Source organism: Corvus brachyrhynchos, unplaced genomic scaffold, assembly GCF_000691975.1.
Source record: "Corvus brachyrhynchos isolate BGI_N302 unplaced genomic scaffold, ASM69197v1 scaffold239, whole genome shotgun sequence".
Lineage (NCBI taxonomy): Eukaryota > Metazoa > Chordata > Aves > Passeriformes > Corvidae > Corvus > Corvus brachyrhynchos.
This window is the reverse complement of record NW_008246057.1, coordinates 9,121,582-9,144,212: the sequence shown is the minus strand read 5'-3', so window position 1 is coordinate 9,144,212 and position 22,631 is coordinate 9,121,582. Positions and strand designations below refer to the sequence as shown.

Sequence of the window (22,631 nt, the reverse complement as noted above, 5' to 3'; positions counted from 1 at the left end):
TGTCATTAGAAGGGGCCACAAACCATCAAAAGACCCCCCCCGAAGAAAACCTCCCCCCAGGGGAAGTACTGGGGCATTCTCACATAAGCCTGAATGTATATAAGCTGTCAAACTCGTTGTTGTGTGGGTCCTGACCCCAACAGATCAAGACTGCTATGATGACTCCACCCATGGACATACATTGCAACAATCAAGACTTTTTGCCTGATCCACGGGCAGTGACATATTTCCTCCCCACTATCTACTCTTGTCCTTTCCTTCTCTTTCTTTCCTCTCCTTATATATTTTCTTCGCCATATTTTTATAATTGTATAGAGAAGAACCAAAATGGCTACATACCTCCTTTCCAGTGCAACCAAGTTGTTTTAAGATAAACCTGCCTCATGTATGTACATTCAGTGTCATTTCACTCTAATCCACCCCAAGGGACCTATTGGCAAGAACCTCAGTTACCCTGCTTTAGAGGTGGGTTGTAACACTAAGCTAGGAAGTAGTACACATTAAAATATTCAGAATAATAGGCATTTATTTTCAGTGCTATTTTCATTAAATATTGGTATAATATATCCATGTCTGAGGTAATAAATTAAAAATAAACTCGAGATTTCAGTCCCATATTTGTGCTGCATATTTTTTTCTACCATTATACATAATTTTGAAGCAAACACACACAGCCTGTAATTCTGAATGCAGCTAGGAATATTATTTTAACACAGTCACTTTTTTGTTTCACTATAATTTTTCTGAGAATGGTTATTGCATGATACACTTTTAATAGACGTTTTAGTTATACTAGAATTTTCTATTAAATCACACATACCGTAATTATAGGAAGATGGGCATGAAGATGTGCTTTGAGCCAAGGATGGCAAATACTGATTCAGTGATAGCACATACTGCAGGATTCTTGTCTGCCTGCACTAGAGCCCAGATCCAGCAAAGCCATTTCAGTGTGTGCTTAGCTTTAGACATGAGTCATTTCAGTGTCATCCATGGCCTTAATTTGTGCTGAATCAAGGACTAGCCAAATCTGCAGAACAAATTCATAGACTTCTTTAACTGTGTGTTATTTGAAAACAGGTTTGCTGGTTTCACATTTTGTAAGATATTTTGTAATGACCTCCGTAAGATTTTTCATATCAGTGAAGCACCCATGAAAGTTTCTAACCTGGTTCATAAATACACTGTGAAAAAATAAGCAGCTACAATGACTCTCTTCTACACATTTTGTTAAAAGTAACACCTGGTTTGAAAAGTTATTAAAGTAATTTTTTCCATGGTAAAATATATTTAAAAAAATAAACTCTTAATTTAATCATCTTCCATCAAACATATAAGCATGTTAAAGGGCGGGGCATACTTCAGGTATTTTCATTTATAAATGCAAGAGATTGAGAGTATCAATCTTTTTGCACTTAAATGCTGGTGGTAGTAAGGCCCTTTCAGCTAAGTCTCCATCAAGCCCAACACCAGTGAGCTAAAGAAACAAATAAAACACAAATTTTGCTTGCATATAGCTTTGCCATAATCCTGAATTAAAAAAAAAAAAATCATCCCTGCTTAGAAAAGAACTCTTATTTAACTGCTGCCATTAAAAAATTATACCTCATCTCCATATTAACTTTAATCAGTGATTCTGAATGCAAACGATTTAAACACTTGCTAAAATTGCTGTGGCATGCCATTAGACTCTTAATGTTCATAAATTGTGCTAATTCCCCTTTAAATCAGGAAGCTATAGTTTAGAGTTAGAGCTAATGGTTGTCTTAGTGTTAAAGGTGTATTTCCACCAGATTTTTATTCTATTTTGCAAATGACTGACAGTGCTTATGACGTGATCCTGAAAAACCGTTTGGTGTTATTACCAGAAGCTATAGTCTGTGAGAAAACTCTCCATGCTCATGCAGTGAGTTGCATTGCTGAGGGACCATGGCCAGCACTGCCGTGGCCGTGGGCCTGGCCCGAGGCCGCCCGGGGCCGTCAGTACTCCACCGAGCTCACGATCGCCATGGGCTCGTCAAACGTCGCCAGCCTGATCTGCTTTGGGGTAGGGATGGACAGCATTTCCCCAGCGTCAGTTGGTGAGTGAATCCCATTGTCCATTATGTTTGAAACTTCCTCCTCATGGTCCTCGTACAGCGTGTTGATGTGCAGCAAAGGGTGGGCTGGGTTGCAGCTCAGTGCAGCTGTTGGCTCTGGCTTGACCTGGTTCAAAGCCATACTGGTGGCAGCAGCAGTTGTGGCTATATGGTTGTGGTTACACGTGACGAAAGCCGCAGCAGCAGGCACAGTTCTGCATGTCTCAGATGAGTATAGGATCTCTTTTGCAGGATGAGGGGTATCTAAAAGAGAACAAAACAGCCAGATAAAGGACAGGTAGTCTTTCACCCTTCCAGTCTATCAGTGAGGAGTGTCCTGAACCAATAAAAGTCATTGGTGGTCTTGCCACTGATTTCAGTGGGATAGGAAGTGGATCCCAAACTGAATTTCCTTGGGATCCTTTGAGAAATCCAAACAGGACTGTTTCAAAACAACAGGCTTGTAAGCTCAGGGAAACAGCACAAACAAGAAATGGGGTTTGTAAATCTCTCTTTTCTATGCATGCTCATGCTTCCTTATGTGAATGGTATTTTTGTAAAATGAAGGAAAAAAACCAACTGAAAAGTATATTTATTCCCCTCTACAGTCTGGCCAGTGTTTTTTAAACATTATGATTTAATGTTTTAACAAACGTAATGACTATTGAAATCCACAGCATGGAATAGAAAAGGCACTGATATTTTCAATGTGAAAAACTAGTGGTTACACATTGTAAACCACTTGTCTGTAGAAAGAACTCAGCAATTTGACATAAACTGAAGTCTCTTTCCAGAAATTATAAGTTTACCTTACCTGATGGACTGCAATGTAGGTCTAACTCAAAAACAAAGTTGAAAATTTTTAATGTGAATGGGGAGTCACAGAGCCCCAAAACTCCAGTAATAATTTTTTGCCCTCAAAATATTCAAGCACTAATTTAGATGAAGGTAATTGAGACCAGAAAACCCCAGTAGTTTCGAGGAGTTGAAATCAGAGCAGGTGACTGGATAGGGAATGCTGTAGAATAGCTCACATGCACATTGGGGAGTTGGAGGGCTCTAAGGAGCATAGGGATTTGGAAGTGACAGAAACTTTTATACCTCAAATCACTTCTTTGCTGGGCAGTGGGGTGACGGTAGATGTCAGTCTGTCGAAGCCCAGAGGGAGGTCTTAGCTTGTAATGAGATGAGAGCCATTGCTTTAAGTACGTACAGATTTTTCTGTAACTTCAACTGCATAGTCCTTCTTTCTTATGTCAGTAGCTTACAAAAATAAACAAGAAGATATCTGTCTATCAGTTTATCTACTGATCTATCACTTTTCTTAATGCTCAAATGGCTTTCCTCATCACTCTAGCACCTAGCAATTATTGATATATTTGAAACACTCCTTTGAGTTAAGAAAGGGACAGGCTTTACATGACACACAGAGGAAACTGAAGAACAGAAAGAGCACCTCCTGTGAGGCCACATGGTAAGGGAATGGCAGAAATCCTGAATCCCTGACCAGCACCCACACTTCAGACCATCCATCCTCTGGTCCACATATGACACAGGGCAATTTAGTGTGCGTGAAGAACAACGTCAATGAGCTGAGTTTTGATTTTCTAGGTGACAAATATATGCCAGCCCCCAAGAGTTGGTAGTTTAAGAGGTATTTTTTCCACAGGCAGTTTTAACTGCCATTAGTAGTCTCCCACATTCCTCAGGGGCTATTGCTGCTCAGAGTACTGGTCATCTACCACGGTAGTTTCCATATGACTTGAAAATAAGGCAGATTTGAAATGTGCCAGGTGCTGGTAGAGCAGGAAGGGTATCATGGAAGCCAAACGCTCCTCATTTCCTTGGCAAAGCATGACCACATTTGTAGTTGTGAAAATCTGCTTACATTTGAAACATTACCCACACCAACAGCCCGCAGCCTGTTTTGTACAGCTCTACCTGTAATAATCCTTACCCTTCATATAGTTGTTAAAGAGAGAGAATCTCTATTTCTGAGGCCTGCAAGATGTGAGATTACTAGCTATCCGCAAATCTAGCAAGGTAGGTCAAACACTTTCAATAAACTCTGAGTTCCTTAAGATTGCTATGTAAGTTATGGTCTGTGGAGGTAGTATGGGCATTATGGCATACTGTACCTTTGAGAGAGGAGGTAACATGCACTACAACATTCTCTTCCTGGTTTAAAAATCCACCCTCTTGGCTTTTTGATGTAGGCATTGAGGGGATGGCTTGAACCTCTGGCTTGGGTTTTTTGCTACTAAGTATATATGGATGAACATCCAAGGAAAAGTGCCGTGTGTGCTTTTTTTCACCGCTTGTGCTTGGCATGGCGTTTGGCTCGCTCTTATGAGCGGACGATTGCTGTGAGGTTTTTGCAGCAGACTCCAACAAAGGAGCTATAAGGCTGTCTGTCGCTGTTTTTCTCCGCACAGGCTTCGGTTTATCAGGTTTATGGTTCTCAACCTTCATAATGGCTAACTGCTCCTTGAATGGCTGGGGAAGGGGGTTGGTAGTTGGGATCCATTTCATCTTCTTCCTTGGTCTCTTAATGATGAGTTGTTCATTAGCATCAATGTCTGCTGGATCAACGCTTGGGTCTATGGTCTGAATCCCTGAATCACGCATGGTTGGAGTGGCATCGTGATTGGACTGGGCCAGTGCTGCGAGCAGCTGGCGTACCACATTGTCGTACATCAGATCGCTTTCATTTGTAATAAAATCCAGACGGTTCAATGATTTTATGTGGTCCCTATTTTCATTACAAAACATGGCCAAAATATTGATATCACAAAACTGGGATTTCTGCCACTGTTTCTTGGTCTTTATTCCAACTTTGTTCAGTTTATCAAATATGAAGTTAGACTTGCGAAATATGAAGAGGTGAATCAAGTTAATGAGGATTATCAAGTTCATGAAGCAGAGGAGAACGATATCGACACCAGCAATAATCCGCTGGAGCTGGACAGATGGCAGTTTACAGTTCACTCTGATGTGCAATTTGGAGCTGCTTGTTTTGTCTGGAGGCTCCCCTAGTGCACATGTAAATTCATTTTGCTTCTGTGTAGCATAGTAGGTGGATAAGTATGTAATTGGTATGATGCTTAAAAAGATGATGAACAGATGTCTTGCAAGATAAAGCTTAGCTAAAAAGTTACTTCGTCCTCTTCTTTCCAGATATTTCTCAAACAAGTTCTGCTCAGGGCTTTTTTCTTTCTCTGCATTCTCAATTATTTCTCTTTTCTCTCTCTCAGTTATCCCTGGGCCTTTGGACTGAATCTGTTTCTCTATTTTTGGTGCGCGCCCTTCAGCTGCACGGTGGTAGCAGTTATCAATCTCCTGAAGCAAAAAATTAAGCTCTGAAGTCAGTCGAGTGGAGGCCAGAAATTCCCAGCCCAGAGCTGGAATGTACATTATCCCAGCAAAAGCCAGCAGTGCATAAGGTAGGAACTTATGCTCAAACAAGGAGGGCCAGTGGCTGGCATCAACTCCTGGCAAGGCATCTTTTAATTCTGTCCAACAATATCCTCTGGCATACAAGGCTTGATCGCGGGTGAAGTTGTGTGGTGTGTAACAGTATATTGGCTCCTCTGTATAACAGAGAGAAAAGTCACTGCTGTGCATTTAACCTACAAAAGGAGCTCTGGAAAATAAACATTTCAAATTATATCAATTTTATTTTTACTGTATCTTTACATGACCATTAAGCCCTCCACATCTATTAGTCAGCTCAGGCTGCACATATCCCCACAAGCCCTAAGGCAAAACTATTTACCTGAAAGTTTTAGAATGAACCTGAATTAGAAATACCAGCAAGAAATACGTATTTTGGTTTAATTACCTCTCTGAAAACAATATCCTAAGCAACTGTGACGTGAACTCTGTAAAGCTAAAAGACCTGGTATTCACTACAAAGTCAGTAGCTGAGGATGTTCCATGCAAATGCTGAAATTTAGATGAAATTTAAGGTTCATCCCAGCTAAACATTGTTCTAAACAGAAAAAAGTTAGATGTAGCTTAAGGCATCATTTCTAATTATTATTGACAAATTCAACTCATTTGATAGGGTAGAACAAAAATGAAACTCAAGATATACAATGATTTAGTCAACTGTATCCCTCTCAGCTAGTATTTTTGAATTAAAGTGTGACTGACCAGGACAGAATCTGGTGTGTTAACTATTTATCGGTATGAAAATTTAATTCTACATTTAAAACTGTAACACTGGGTTTTTCTACACAACGCGCAATTAAATGCAACTTGCCATCAGACAGTGCTACAGAATAAACAAATACTGTGGATCAAGAAATAAATCAGACAAAGTAATAGAAGAAAAAGTATAGCAAGCATTACTAAATACACAGTGATGCAATTTTTCTCTCAGGAAATGTTCAAGTCATATTCTGTTGGAAGGTGGAAGGGTTTGTCAATGGAAATTACACCATATAGTTGTCTATTTTAACATTCCTTGGTAAACATTTGTATTTTACCATCAGGATCAGGATGTTGAGATAAAGGGACTTTTATCCTGACCCATTAGATAAATTATGTTCTTATATGATCAAATTTTTTCTAGCAATACATGAAAGAAAGAGAGAAAAACTTGTGAAAGCAAAAGCAGCATTAATTTCCCAAAGAACAATGACCATTATGAAGACAGCCTGTTCAAAGAGGAACACCATGTTTTCATGTTTTGACAAGTAGAACAAAGAGAATATATTTTACAGTGTTCTGGTACACTTTAAAAAACCCAGAATGAGACCCATAGGAGGAGGCATGTTCTCCTAACTTGAGAATCACTCAAGATCACCAAGCTTGCTCCAGCTCTGAATGTAGTCTACAATTCAGATCAAGAACAGCTCCCTGGAAGAGAGTGGTGGCACTTTTCTCTTAATAATAAAGACGAAAACAAATGACTTCATATTGATAACAAATAGAATATTAAAAATTGACAGGCAACTCCCCCTAATCTTTCTGGCTTAACAAACGACTCCTTACTTGACCAGTTACTTTTCACGTGTGAGCAAATCAAAAGTTAGTTCTTTGGTGTGGAGGTATAAACCTCTTCCGTGACCTAGAGAGACTTACATGCTGAGAACTGCACAAAAATTGTCTTTTTTTTTAAAAGTGATTCAGTGAGGATTCTTTCCTAAAAATACAACCAGCTTAATCAGAGTTCACAGAATAAATGTTGCTACTCAAGACAGCATGTAAAGTGAGTAAGCCCTGCAAATTCTTTAATATGGCTTTTGAAGACTATTTTAAAATCATCTAACTTCAGTCTCAGAGGAGAGCTTAAAGTATTCCCATTTAGACTATTTTTGTGTACTTACAGACGTGTTACAAGAAAAAGGCCCACTGACTCCCTTGGTTCAGAATTACATGCCCTCCCAACCCTACCCATGATGGGATGCATACAAAAAATTTAATCTCCTACTATCTAAGACTTATTGTAGAATTCCCCAGGAGACCAAACAGATTCCTATGTAAAAATGTTCCCATGGGAAAAAAAAAAAGGCAAAGCAGCCTGCTATGTTTCTCATAAGCAGATTTTTTTTGAACTGGGCATCCCTAAGCCCAGTAAAACTTTCCAATTTGAAACCAAGTTTCCTGCGGCAAACATGGGTTCATTTCTCCTAGGTCTCAACATCACAAATACTTGGGAAAACAACAACAAGTATTCCTACAAATCAGCCAAAAGGATTATTTTTGGATTCATGCATGAGTTGCTACCATCAAATAAACTGAACAGTTCTTTCAGTTCTCTTCACCGAGACCCAAAAGCTAGGGTGACTTTCACCAAAATTGTATATATATACAACAACAATCCAACGTATTTTTCTATTATAAATGAAAAAAAAAGAAACAAATGAAAATGTCTTAACATTTACATTCACATTGGACAGGTCACTGAGAGACTAACTTGGCACTCTATCCATTGCCACTGCTTTGGTGAAAGGAGTCTGAAGAACTTCACAAGTCCAGTTTGGACTGACCAGCTGCATTACAGGCTATAAAATGAGGCTGTCCCAACCAGTAGGAAAAGCAAGTGTCAATTTACAAGAATTTGTTCTCTTCTCCTCTAATAAACATGTTTTTATCAATTGCCTGTGAGGTTGTAAAAGACCTCTAATTTATTTGGCCACCTGAGCACGGTGTCCCACACTTAGTCAATGTTTTGTACCTTGTTGATACTAGTCTAGAATTTTCTTTGCATATTTGTAAAATTGGCATGATTTTCATTGTATGATATGTAAATCCCAAGACCCTTCAGATGAAAACCAATCCCCTGTGGAGTCAGTTGGACTTTTGATAACTGACTGAAGTGGGAGCAGTGGGGTTACAACACAATTTTATTCAAACAGTATTTTCTAATACAGAATCATAGAATCACAGATTGGTTTGGGCTGGAAGGGATCTTAAAGATCACCTAGTCCCAGCCTCCCTGCCATGGGTAGGGACACCTTCTGCTAGACCAGGCTACTCAAAACCCCATCCAACCTTGCCTTGAACACTTCAAGGGATGGGGCTGCCACAACCTCTCTTGGCATTATCTTTGAGCCCTATTCACTGTCAGAGAATGCCATAAATTTTGGTAAAGTTACTCCACAGGGATATTTAGCTTAACCCTCTCGCCACAGAACTTGACTCACAAAGCATACAATCAGACTTGGAAGCTCATTCTTCTAGAAAATTGTCCAGACACTGGAGAAGAGAGGAATTCCCTTCTGAACTGATCCAAAGCAAAAGACTCATTTAGCTGTTGCCTGGACAAAGAACCTGTCTCTCATCATTGACAAGAGGCTGCCAAGCAGGATCCACACCAGGGTTTGAGTTAGCTTTTGCGAATATTACCTCTCAGGAAATGGCAGTATTTAACCTGGCATTTAAAAAACACCCTGAAGGTGTTTGATCCAGGTATGGTAGTGTATGGAACTGTTTCTTTTCTACTGCAGCCTGTGTCCATCATTAATTAATGAAAAAACCCCCACCATGTTAATAAATAATCCTGTTCGTTATGAAAGTTGGCAATAACACATAGCTGGATCTGAACATGCAGATCTGATGAGGACAGCAGAGGAACAAGTTGTTCTCACACATATAACTCACTTAGCTGTGAGACCCCTGCTTAATGCAATTTCAAGAAGGCACAGCAGATTTTTTTTTTTTTTTTGGTCTTACAATATTCTCCTGATAGGTAAGTAGCATTAAAAAAAGATTGCAGAGGTGTTAAAACCATAGCTCTGATGTTTGATCATGCAATACAAAAAAAAATTACTTGCTTTTAACTTAATATTTATAAATATAGACAGTTCCTATTGATACTCTTCTTGCACCCTGAAAATTATTAAGCTGTTTATGAAGGTCCTTTCTCATATAGCCATTCCAGCCACCATGAAACAGTTTTTTCCTGAGACGCCACAATTTAATTGTGTATGGTGTAACGGTTCAGTTGTGTAGGAAAAATACAAGGAAGTAAGGTCTTGTAAAGAGAATTTTTTAAAAGCATAGCCATTATTATGGCTAAGTGGATTGGTCACCCTCTCAAAATGTTGTCTACTCTAAAGCCCATAAAAATAATCTGCCCCTCTGTTCCTTGAAAGCTATATTCCTAATAATTACTACACTGGGAAAAAAGGTCCTTTATGGTAATATGAGTTTTTTTATACTAATTTAAGCCTAAGCATGCACACTAAGAAGCTTCGTTTCCCTTTTTTCAATATGTCAGATGTTTACAACAATTGTATGTAAATACATTTTATCCTGCTCACTATGCACCTGAATAGCTTCTAGAAATCCACAGAACTATCCTCTAGGATAAGGTAGGAGAGAGATCTCACTGCATTTTTCAGACATGCAATCAAGATGAAATAATCAACACAGAATTACTTAGTTGTGTAATATAACTGATTGTGTTATGCCACTTGAAAGATTAAAATCCCTCAGCAGCTAAGTTTTTTCACATGCTCCATTCTGCACCATCTCATCCTATCACTTTAAGTATTACTTTAATGGAGAGAAGTGACTTGCAGGAGGTATTGTGGTATAGAAGTCATACCTCAGGGGAATGAAAGTGTATGGCTGCAGAAGACACTCAAGGTGCAGAAGACATTTCAAGGAGGGAAAAGGAAGGGGCTGTGCTCAAAAATACTCTTTAGAAAAAATCTAAGCAGACAGTATGGAAAGGAGTGAAGTCAAAGTACTGAAAATAGGAGCTGTCAAGTCCACTGCTTTTAGAAAAGGCTTGTAGAAATGCTTGTGGGCTTCCTGCAAGCACATGCTCCCACTCCTACTGTTCCCAATCCAAGGTCAGCCACCTACTTTCAGTAGTTCCCCAACCTCCATATACTTCAATAATCCTTTGACTGTCCTCTTTGAGAGGCCCTGAATTAAACACCATTTTTCAGGCTGCAAGTACTAGGCGTGAAAATATGTTAGAAAAATAAATCTCCTGCTAAATTTCAAACTGGAGTTATAATACTCCAGGTTATGGATTCCTCAAGAAAGGGGATGGAATGCTGAGGTTTGGGGTTGCAACTCCTGTAAAACTTCCCACTACAGAAATGAATCTCAGATCTGGAAATGGAGTTGCCAATGGAAAAATCTGATGACAGCTGTTCCTACACCATTTCCTGAAGTTATACTCCAATGCAGAATCATAGAAATGCTGAGTCCCACATCCCACTCAAAGCAGGGTCAAGACTGGTTTCAGACCAGCTTGATTAAGGCTTTGTCAGTCTGAAAACCTTGAAAGACAGAAGCTACTCAACCTGCCTGTACATCCTGCTCAGGCAGGGACAATGCTTGATTGTCCTCAAAGTGAATTTTCATCTTCTTTAGGTCATGTCCAGCAAGAATGGCTGATCCATGCAGCAGTAATTTTTTCATTTTTGAGAAATGGCCATTTCCAAAAATGAATGCAATGGCCAGTTGCACCAAGAACACATCCAGTAAAATACAGCTAGAAGGCTATCACAGACATATACGTGGCTAGAGCTCAGGCCTCACTATGGCATCTCAAATGAAGGAAGAGATGCCAGAAGCACAGCTCACCAAGGAAGCCATGTGTGGGGGGGTGTGTGTGTGCATACATGTGTGTACTTGCCCATCTATAACAAGAAAGACTTTGCAAGAAATGTGGCCTGGTTTATGGTACACAGAAATGACACTGACAAGAAGATATGGTGAAACTCTAGATAGGCATCATTCTCCATTGTCTATGCAAAGTCAAGATTTTACAGGTCTTCTTGGGAAAGTGAGTGAATCACATCTAACACACTCACCACTTAAAGATAAAAGTGACAATCTCTTAGCATTCAGTGTTGCACAAAGTCAGACCTGCTCCTGAAAAGACTTAAGGAACTGCATGCATTGGGCATTTCCCTTAAGTCTATGTGATTACCACAGTGCGTAAAATCTGGCACATGCATCTCTCTTTGAAGAACTGATGCTGTAGTTATAAAGCTTCTAAAATATTATTATGAGCAAAAGTTATTTAAGTAAATGTGGACAACACATTTAGAGTGCTTTGGTAGGCATTACAAAGAAAAGAAAATATTACTAATAAACAGTATATGCTCCTACATAACTGGGCAAATGACTTCTTGTAACTACTGCATTCCCAGTGGAATAAAGTATATTTGCCCAAAGCAAAATATAAACCATGATAACAAACAGCATATGCCTCCTGTGACCTCCAGCTTTATGCATTTACTCTAGAAAAAGAAATCACACCTCATTAATCTTCCCACTGAAATACATGATTTTAGCATTTCAGTGCAGTAATTGAGTAACACAGAAGAAACAGTAAAATTTTCCAACAGCAGACAGAGAAAATGAAACAGATTTCAGAAAATATAATTCAAAAATGAAAAAAAAGAAAAATCTTGTGCTTGTTACACCAAGGCAAAGGTAAGTATGCCTCTTGTGTGAAGATTCCTTCAAGGATCTAGTAAGCATTCAGTGTGACTGCCATTACCCCACACTGGATATAGGCAGCAGTACTGGTGATTGGTGCTGCTGAACAGGCTGGATCTCCCAGCCCCTGGACAAGTGTCTCAACACTCATGCTGCAGACCCAAGCTAAGTATTAGGTAAGTATATTGGTAAGTACACTTACTGAGTTAAATATACTACAGACTCACCCTAGCCTAGTGCTTCCTAGCAACTGGCATTCTGCCCCCTTGAAGAGAGCTGCTAAACCATCCTCATACCTGTGCCCAACCTGCCTGTGAAGATAAGCTGGCAATCCAGTCAAGATCTCTGCAGCACTCCTTGTGCAGTCCTCTCACTTGTCTCTAAGGAGAAATTCAATGTTTAGGTAGAATCTCTGAATCTCCCTGCCCATCACTTCCCAGTACACGCATTTCTAACAGACAAAATAAATTAGAAACTCCCTGAATTCAGCAATAAATGCCAGTATTTAACAAGGGTATTCCTTATCAAACTGCTTTGTGGCACATACATGTAAGCAATCTGACATACATGCCTCATTAATCTTCCTAAAAGGATTGCACAAGAAAGCAGGTAGCAAACTGTTTATTTTCAGAAACAGAAATAATTTATTTAGTACTTTTTCAGCAATTTTTAAATGGAAAAGAAGAAATGTCCTGGATCCTCTTCTCTCTGGAAAAAAGAATAAAAAACATTCATGTTACTGAGGTTGAAAATGTAGTCTAAGAAAGTAAAATATTATCTAAACAGTATACACGTTTTCTATCCCAGTCACACAGCCCACAAGGAATATGTAAGTCTGCTTTGAATGATTTTAACAAATGCTAGCTAATACCCAAATTAACTGTCAGCAAAAGGAAAAACTCAATTTAACTAGTTTATTTCAACTACTTTATTTAAAGGATGTTTAAAGGTTAGAAGTTAGTACAGAGTAAGGATGGATCCCTGAAATTACTTTTGTGTATCAACTGTAGTCATACAGTCCTATTGAACTCCCTGAGTTTACTCATATGAATGAGAAAACATCCAGAAAACCAAGCCTTAACTTGGCAAGCTAATTATTAAGAATTACTAGTTTTACTGAAATGAAAAGACAATACCTTTACCTTTCTTAGGGAATATTCTTTCCAAATCTGAATACAGGTTCCATGCCCATGAAGTCTTCCTAAGGTACAAATTTCTCCATGATCAGCAAGGTAAGGTAAGCCTTTTTTGCCCAATCTCTGAAACCACTTGTCCTGTTTAAGAAAAAAATCTTGAAAAGAGAGTCCCTGAAAAAATGAGATAGGAAACCACTGCTGCTATTAGCTTTTATTGGCCTATACTCTATAAGAATTAGTCATAATGAGTGAGATGTAGATAAGCAATTTCAAAGATTGATAGGTACCGCAAGGGTAACTGCACTGCAAGGGTAGCAGCAGGTCTCCCTGTATCTCCACTTTGGGTCTTTTTGCCTTGCAGGACAGCTGCTTGAACTGCATATATTTTGGATCTGTAGAATCAATGAATTAACAATGCACTTTCCTAGTGTAGATAGAAACTTACAGAACATATTCCCTGTATGTAATAGATACTGGCTCTTCTAAAAGTAGCTGGTATGCTCACCCTTACCTGCAATCTGAGGCTTTTTACACCTGCCCAGGTTAGTCAGGAGGGAAAGGCACCTGCTCCTGCTTGTCTGGTATGTTGGAAATAGCAACTATTATGTGGAAGGTGCAGAAACACTTAAACGAAATCCCTTAGGCTGCTCCTATAGAGGCATGTTTCCTCAATAATGAGCTGCCGTCTACCATGTGGTGGCCATGGTAAAGTCACTGAAAAGGGAGCTTATTTATAGTGACTGGACTATTGATGCCGGGATTTGAGGGAAGGTTAGATCTGAATTTAAAGGAATGTATTAATCTCAATATAATTAATGAAATTCAGCCACGCAGCCAGTCCTACAAAAGAGATCTGAATAACATTTACTTCTAAATTTAGCGCTTACATGAGGAGGTGAGTGGAATTTCAGTGATGTACAGATCTTCTGCATAGGAGAAGTAGTAAGGTGTGAAAACAATATTTTAATGTTTTGCAAAGGTCAAAAATTGCCCTCTAGAGATGAAACCCCAAAGCAACTACATGCACTCAGACAGTATGATAATGTGGAGTAATACCCGAAGTAAACTGTAAGAATAAATGCTGAAATGAAATGAATCATGAAAATCCAGTGAAACCAACGATACATGAACAATGCTGGCTTCTTAAATCAAGGGTCAAGTACAAAATACAACCACAGGAAGCAACAAGAAACAGCAGGTTCATTCTACTGCATTACTGTTATTTAATGACTAGAAATTAAAAAGATGGCTTGTATTAAGTACCTCTTGGCTTAAACACAGCACCTGGAAAAGTCCATATTGAAAAAGAAGAAAAGACCAACAGTTATCTCATTAAGTAATAACATTATTTTAATAACATAGTATTTAGAGGGCAGAGATGTCTGGTCTAGTGCTTTTGGAAAACCGGTTCCTCCGTGAGTAGAGAAATTGGGTTTTGTGAAGTATCAGAACTATTTCGATTCATCACAGCAGAGACAGAAGAATCCGCCACCCAAGGCTCCCAGGGGCTCTGCCAGTTCCAGTGTCGAGGTCTCCTCACCTCCTGAAGAAAACATGCATCTCACAGAAGGTAAGGTACCTCAACCTCAAAATGTGAAATAATTAATTCATCATAAAACTAAAATGCTCCAGAAATAGTCACTGAGCTCTGAGCTGCACAAACCACACCACACATCCCAGCACCTGGCTGCAGCGCTACTCCAGGAGCTTTGAGTCAGCATTACAGGCTTGGTGCCACTAAAGGAAAGCAAACAAATCCCCAAAGCTTGCTATCGTCATGAACAGCTGCATTTCCCCATTGAAATGCAAGAGTATAATACATGCCTGGGACAAAATCCCCAATGATGTAAATATGTGCCCTGATTTCAATGTTTTTCTTAGAATAAATCCTGTACCACATGGGGAAAAAAGGAATCTACAAGAATCATGCCAGTCTGCTGTGAAATTATTCAGCTTTTGTAATTAAACATGTATACATACTGAGGATGTCCACTGCAGCTATTTTTAATACCGAGAGAACCCAAGGAACTCAGCGATGATGCAGATTCTTCCTGAAGACTTTTATAGCTCTAAGAAACCACACAAGCTGAAATTTCCTATACATCATGGATGCATGATTTCTATCTAGTTTAGAGACAACAAAGAGCCTCAAATACTTCAGGGTAGCTTTGAAAAACAGTCTTGACCTTACTCTTATTTATTCACAAGGTTTCCTCTTGACAAAGGTGAATAAATTAAGTAGCTCTTAAACAAAAATATTTTTGACCATCTGGTTAAATCTGTTCGTTCTCTGAAAGCATGTTGTAAGCTAAATTTCATCCATATTTTGGACCTCTTCCCACATATGACTCTTGAAAAAATGAAGGGTTTAATAATGCAAACAGGGTCATTAGAAACATAAAAAATGATTATGTATGTGTGTTGATGAAGTCTGAGAAATGGAATTTATGACAGAAAAATATCTGCAGTTGCTAGGAACTGCAGTGGAGTGATTACACAGGTATGGCTCATGCATTTCCTCAAGAATACCTTTCTATTTACCATTCACCTGTTTAACTGCAAAATCTTTAAATGGTCAAGACTCAGAGTCTCAGCTAGTTTATCTTGTGCACATCTCGTGTTTGTATGTGTGTAAACTGCCCTTATCCTTTGGGAAAAATTCCATCAGCAATGCAAACAGCCAGCAGCTGAACTGATGTCAGCCTGTGGGTGCTTTTACCATTTTAGTTATTTTAAAAATACGTGCCAAGAAAGCACTTAAGTAGTACTGTGACACTCCTTAAATTCTCTTTTCTCTGCTAATATCACCTCAGAAATAATTTCTGCACTGGTGTCGTCAGTTTGTCATACATTAAACAATCTGGCTCTGTACTCTTAGCACTAACAACGGTCACTTGGGAAAATGTCATCTTCACCTTCTTTAAGTGCAGTTGGAGAGAAAAAATGGAGAGTTATATCAAAAGCTATCTATTAGGTAACTCACCTAAGTAAGCATATGTAAATATCCTGCCACAATTTACGAAATACAAATTAGGAAAGTTGACCAGAAATGCAAAATAAAACTGCATCTCATAATATAAAAATCTGACATATACTATTTCAAACATCCTGTAGGGTGAAAAGTGAAAAAGACATTGAAGTCATGCATATACTGTATTACACAGTAATGTAAGCATTGCTTATGCAAATAATTACAAAACAGAAAATAAAACCTTGAACCTTGAACTGACACTTCATTAAACTTACTATTTCCTTCCACTGCTTTCTTATGAAAAATTTCTAGCAGAAGGATGGTAGAGGGCTGAACTATATAACTGCTAAGAGACATAGAAATACAGTATTTTTGAACAATTTTTTTTGTATTTTGTAGGCACTGTTTTAAGAACCTAGCAAGAAAACCAATACCAAAGCTTGGCTTTTGACTGAAATATAAAAATCAACTGGATGAATGCTTTGCTTTATTTTAATAAAGTACTGACATTTAACAGCTTTGGTGGGAAAAGCAAACATGATTGCAAAATGCAAAGAATAATTCACTGTGAAGAGAAAGCATGAGGCACTGTACAAGAGGGATATGACTTAGCAATACTGTGACAACATCAGTTTGGAAACCAAAATATTTCAATATTGTGAAATTAACACAACAAAGCTGGCAATTTAATCTCCTTTGGAACCCACTACTCTCTCGTCCCTTACAGAGAGATCTTCCCACAGACATTATTGATGGGGTTGCTTCTGAACCCAGCACAACACTGAACTGGAATATTTAAACCACTCACAAAAACATTAAGCGATACAAAAAAAACTAAGCAGCACATCATGAAAGCCAAGTGTCTCTTAATCTACTGGATTACAGAACCCTGTCTTGGAAGTTCAGCAAATGCCATGAGATGCTCACTACAAAAGGCTCCACCTGCTGCTGGCAGCACCACTGCCACTCAGGGAGGACAGGATACAGCACTTGCCGACCCAGCAGCATCCTACCTGTGGCTGTGCACTGTGTGCTCTAGTACCATGGCAAAACCAGGGAGACTGAAGGATAAAAACCACATAGAACATCAAACAGACCCACTTAAAACTGGCAGTGAATGTTGCAGTCTAATACTCCACATTCTGTGCATTTTGGAAAGGAAGTGAAAATGGAAAGGCTGACAGACTAATCCTGTTTATCTATATCCATATCACTCCAGACTGACCATGCCTTGACAGGAGATACTGAAACACTGTAACTAAAATCCCTTTCTGAAAATCAACACAGACTATAGCTAGACTAAGACTATGTACCTTAAACCCTTACCTTCTAACTCTTAGTTACAACTTTGGTGTTACCATTTCTTTCACTACATATTAACCTGAGACTGACTTAGGTTAACAAAGAAACACTTTCAATAAAAAGAACCCCAAAACCTTTATTGTAGGAAAGGGAACAATCCAGCAGGATTCAATGCAGCTAAAACGGAAAGACAAAAGCGACAACCTATACTTACAGACAAAAAATTTGCTTTACCACCAGGCAGTTCCTGGTACAGTCACCTATGCATGCACTGGGACAGAGCAGTACTATCAGATCTGAACTCTCCATTCATATTGGTTGTATTTTACTTCTAGTTTGCACAGGAATAACTAACTTCTAGGAAATAAAAAACTAGGTATGAGAAATCAAACCTCCATAGGGTCAAATACAAGCATGGACCTCTGCAAAGCACTGCATATACACCTGCATAAGCTCTCCAGAAGATGCCTAAGACTATACAGGGTGCGATGGGGGTTATGTCACTGTTCTGACACAATTTCAAACACATTTGCTCTTATATTTAAACAAAAAAAATTTAGTTGTTGTCTTTAAAGCAGTAATTTTCAAACAAAAACAAAGAAAACCAAAGTTCTGTTGGGACCACCAACTGCACGGATTGTTACCTCAACAAGGACACTGTTATAGGAGAGGATTCCTTTAGCCTATGCTGCCTTCTGTAGTCATGGTCACCAGGGCCAAGAGCCCTGTGACTCCAGGAAACCAGGAAACTCACAGTTAAATAAAGATTCTGTCCACTAGGTGAGAGAAAAACTTTCTTTATTATCCTCAAGGTCATCATACACTGGCCTCTAAACAGAGGATATGCCGGTTTTATACAAAGTCTGTTCATGGGTGAATTTTAGAAATTCTTTTGTGACTGCTCACGTGGGCTTTCTTTCTGTTGGGTAGCTGAATATTGCTCTTCAATGACTTTATGATGATCTTATGCTCAGTATAAATATGGCTCATGGATTTATTTTAATTAACTTTCTAGGGGTGTCCTTTCTGGAATCACACTGGTTTGCTTGAAAAACAAAGGAGAATTAGGAGACTCAGAAATAACAGTGTAGGAGGTTAGCTACTAGTGACTTTCTTTCCTCCTGTGAAAAAGTTTAGGAAGTGGAGGCCAATGGAAAGAATCGTATCTTACTTCAGCCATCAGAGTGAACTCTTGTCCCCATTGAAATCAATGGTCAGACTCTTACTGCCTCCTTTGCAGCCTGAATTTAACTTCCAGGAGCACATCATGGTAGTGTGTCTTTGCCTTCCCTCTGCACAGAGTTCAATTCCACCCCAAATGCACTGCCATCTAGTAGTGAAGTATGGAAACAAAATCTTATCTCCCAATATATTTTAGCTACATTACAGATTCATTCATAGGGCAAAAGCACACCAAAGATGACAGCCCCTTTTTTCACCCTGAGTCAGACTGTAAGGACACCAAGCATCCAGGGCTGCATAACATGGGAGGGTGGCCAGCAGGTCGAGAGCCCTCTACTCTATTCTCGTGAGACTCCACTTGCAGTCCTGCATCCAGCTCTGGAACCCTCTGCACAGGGAAGATCTGCCTGAATGAGACCAGAGGAGGACCATGAAAATGATCAGAGGGATGGACTTCTATGACCAGCTGAGAGACTTGGGGTTGTTCAGCCTGGAAAAGAGAAGATTCCAAGAAGACCTTACTGATGCCTTTTAGTACTTAAAGTGGGCTTTTGAGAATGATGGGGACAAACTTTTTAGCAGGGCCTGTATCACAGGACAATGGTTTTAAACATGAAAAGGGCAGCTTCAGATTGGATATAAGGAAGAAATTTTTTACTGTGAGAGTGGTGGGGCACTGGAACAGATTGTCCAGAGAAGTTGTGGATGTCCCATCTCTTCAAGGAACTGCTCGAGGCCACACTGGACAGGGCTTTGAGCAGCCTGGTCTAATGGAAGGCATCCCTGTCCATGGCAGGGAGTTGGACTAGATGATCTTTAAAGTTCCTTCCAATCCAAACCATTCTATGACTTTATGATACATTTAAGAGAAGAAAAGCACAACATCTAGTTTAAAGTCTTTTGTAACACATTAAGTTCAGATGAATTGTGATTTTTTCAGAATATTGGCATAGTATCTGCTAAACAATTAGATCTTGGCTCTTATGCTACTAAAATGACATTTGTCATGTAATTTCTCAAAAGAGATGTAAAGATTAGAACACTCCAATTCACGGGCAAACAAATCACTTACATGAAGAGCACACACATTTACCTAAACAATGACTTCGCCCATGGCACTAAAACAACAGAATTAACTAAATAACTTTATCTTCAGCCACAGGAAAAATACAGCAAACAATATATTATACTACAGACATAATGATTTTTAAGATTGTCAATTACAATCTTTTACATAAACACCATGCTCTTCCTGCATCCTCTGTTGTAGGGCTGACCTTTGCTTTCATACGTGCTTCCCTGCAGCCTCTGGCCCCAGAAGACTTACTGCTGCCTGGGGACTCCCAGGCTTCCCACGATGGTGGGGTGCCTTCTGCAGAGCCCCAGGGCAGAACACCCACCCTGCTTGGCCAAGCAATTCTCACTACACTTGTTGGACAGACTGTAGAGTTGGTCTTGACTGCACTTTAAGCTACACTTTGCATATACATAAACTCAAAGGTCAATCAGTGAGATATCTCCTCTACCCACTGATCATGAGGGTTCTTCCAATCCTCAGCAAAAAGGTTTTGTGAGAAACCACTGCGTTTAGACAACTACACTTCAATGTCTCAAGTGCACACATCATTGTTCCAAAAGTTTTACCGATACTGATTAAGTAAGATGGTACAGACCCCAGAAAAGGGGTTTGTTTTCAATTTAGTGACATGATGGTATCTTCACACGGCTTGCACTGGATATCATTAACAGAATGAGAAATAATAGCAAGTAAAGATAAGCATACAAGGGCCCAAAGCAAAGTTTGGGAAGCTACTATGATATTCACAACCAAGGGGCAGTAGGTACTTTACTCAATTACATCAGCAAAGTTTGTACTTGCATAGCTACTATTTAAATTGCACAGAAGGAGCAGTATCCAAAGCAAACAAAGTTAGAATTTTTTCAAGATCAGTGACAGTGTATGAGTGAAAAAACACAAACTGTAGAATCAGTAGTAAGTACAAATCCAGCTGAACTATTGCTATTACCAGGGTCAGTATCTCTGGACAAGCATGACTTAGTAGAGAAGTCTGAGTAAACACTGTTTTGTTAAAAGAGCAACATCTGATTAAGATCACATTAAAATTAATGTAAGTTCTGCTCTTGAACTCTGTGGAAGCAGAATTGAATTCACTAACCCTGAACTCTTTGACTCAAGCCTAAAAAAAGTATCTAGTTTTATTAGACCCCTAAAGAATTTCTATTACATTCTCTTGCATAATTTTTTTCTTTTTCTCATATTATTTTTCTAACTGCAGACCATCTGAACAAATACACCATCATATGAGAGAAAAATGTTATCCCACATTTTCCCAGAGACATAAGGGTGTTTTTTCTGTGTTGCCTTGTAAGTTTTGTCCCAGCAGGAGACAATAGGCTACTTTATCTGCTCTCTATCTTACTGGGTCAAATCAGCATACACAGCCCATAAGTAAGCATAAGTGATATTGTTTTCAGTCCTTCTGAAAAACAAATCTGGAACACAACTATCAGCCTAGAGAATAGTCTTCCACAGCACAAAATAAACTCAGCAGCGGAAATACAGGCAGATGCAAGCAAATTAAATAGGCTCTCTTTCTTCTGTATGTGTGTGGACTACAGTTTAGCCTTGGAGAGGGACATCCACTGTATAAATCTGAGTCTCAGACTTGATTCTTCCTCCACAATCTGCAGTCTCAGATGACTTGTTCATATGGAGCAAGTTACTGCTGGCTGACCAAGCAGTGAGTCAAATCAAAGGGCTTCTCCTAGGAATCTTGCACTATGTCAAGGAACACACATGATGGGGGACATGACCTTGCCTGCATCCAAGGTTGTCTTTAGGCCTACTGAGGTTCAAATCTGTACATTTCAAACAGTATGAAAACATATGTGTAAGTATGTACTCTCGTGAGCTGCTGTAGGATTGCCTTTTTATTAGCTTAGTTCTCTACAGAGGAAGGGATCACAAAACTCTTGCATTCCACAGAGGATCCTCAAGGGTGACCTTGAAACCTGTCTTTCAGTTGCTATGAAGAGTCAGTTTTCATGTGCCCTGTAAACATGGTTTCTCCAAGATACCTCCAGAAGACCATCCAAAAGATGAGGTTCTTATTAACTGTGGCTTAAGATCTTGAGCTTGATATCTATGTTTTTTAAAAACTGAGGTAGATCGAAAAAGTTTTAACTATAATTAGGAAAAATCTCCAGACTCCATTTGCAAGCAGTTATTCTTCTAGGTGATTTAACTTTACCTCATAATGAAAACAAGTATTAAGGATATTAAGTGTTGGAAGTCAATCCCAAAGCAGCATGCAAAGCAAGAGCCTGATTCTGGTTTGAATACAGCTAATTCTCACCAACCTCACAAGATACAGACTGCCAGGTCAGTCCTGTACATTAAAGTGCTAATAATTTCCCATGGATCTTCAGTATGGAGCCTCAAGGAACATTAAAAGCAGTCATGCACTGGCAGCTACACTCATCAAGCCTATAATCCATACAGCAAAACAATGTTTACATATTCAATAGCGGCCCAAAAGGTGTCATAACAGTTTACTGGATCAGTAATTTTCAAGGCTCACCAAAACTTGACCTTCTGAGACTGGTGGCGATGGGCACTCAAACCAGGCTTTTTAAACTGTTACCAGTTTATGCAAGATGTCGGCCCTCAGCAGAAACTGACACCAAGGATTTCCACTGTCACAATACGGCAAAGCACATTGCCTGGGGCTCCATATATAGCATCAGTCTCCATGAAAGCATCAGCCTTTCCCTGGCAGGCCAGTTAACACTCACGTTGTAGATGCCTGAAGTAACATCAGGACAACACTTGACATCAGCCAGGGTCCAGCTCAGGACCTGTCCAGGATCCACCTCAAGAAGCATTAGCCTGCTGTGTCACCCATGCCAACTCTCAGCTGCTGCTGGACAATGGACACCTCCCCACGCTACTGCTGCCTGCAGGCCAGTGACCCGGGCCTGCTCGCCAAGGGGGGTGGTTGGGGATCCCTCCCCACCGCTCGC

The 22,631-nt window shown here is 39.4% G+C and overlaps 1 protein-coding gene across 1 annotated transcript in view; it reads right to left on the bottom strand.

Annotated features, from left to right (window-relative positions):
- Positions 1–506: 506 nt before the first annotated feature.
- PANX2 (pannexin 2) overlaps positions 507–22,631 on the bottom strand; it is a gene marked incomplete at its 5' end in the record, with an annotated part of 22,545 nt that continues 420 nt past the window's right edge. Inside the window, 2 exons of the mRNA XM_008642545.2 lie at positions 507–2,342; positions 4,217–5,668. Of these exons, the coding sequence (XP_008640767.1) occupies positions 1,981–2,342; positions 4,217–5,668 (1,814 nt within the window). The remainder of the gene's footprint in view (positions 2,343–4,216; positions 5,669–22,631) is intronic.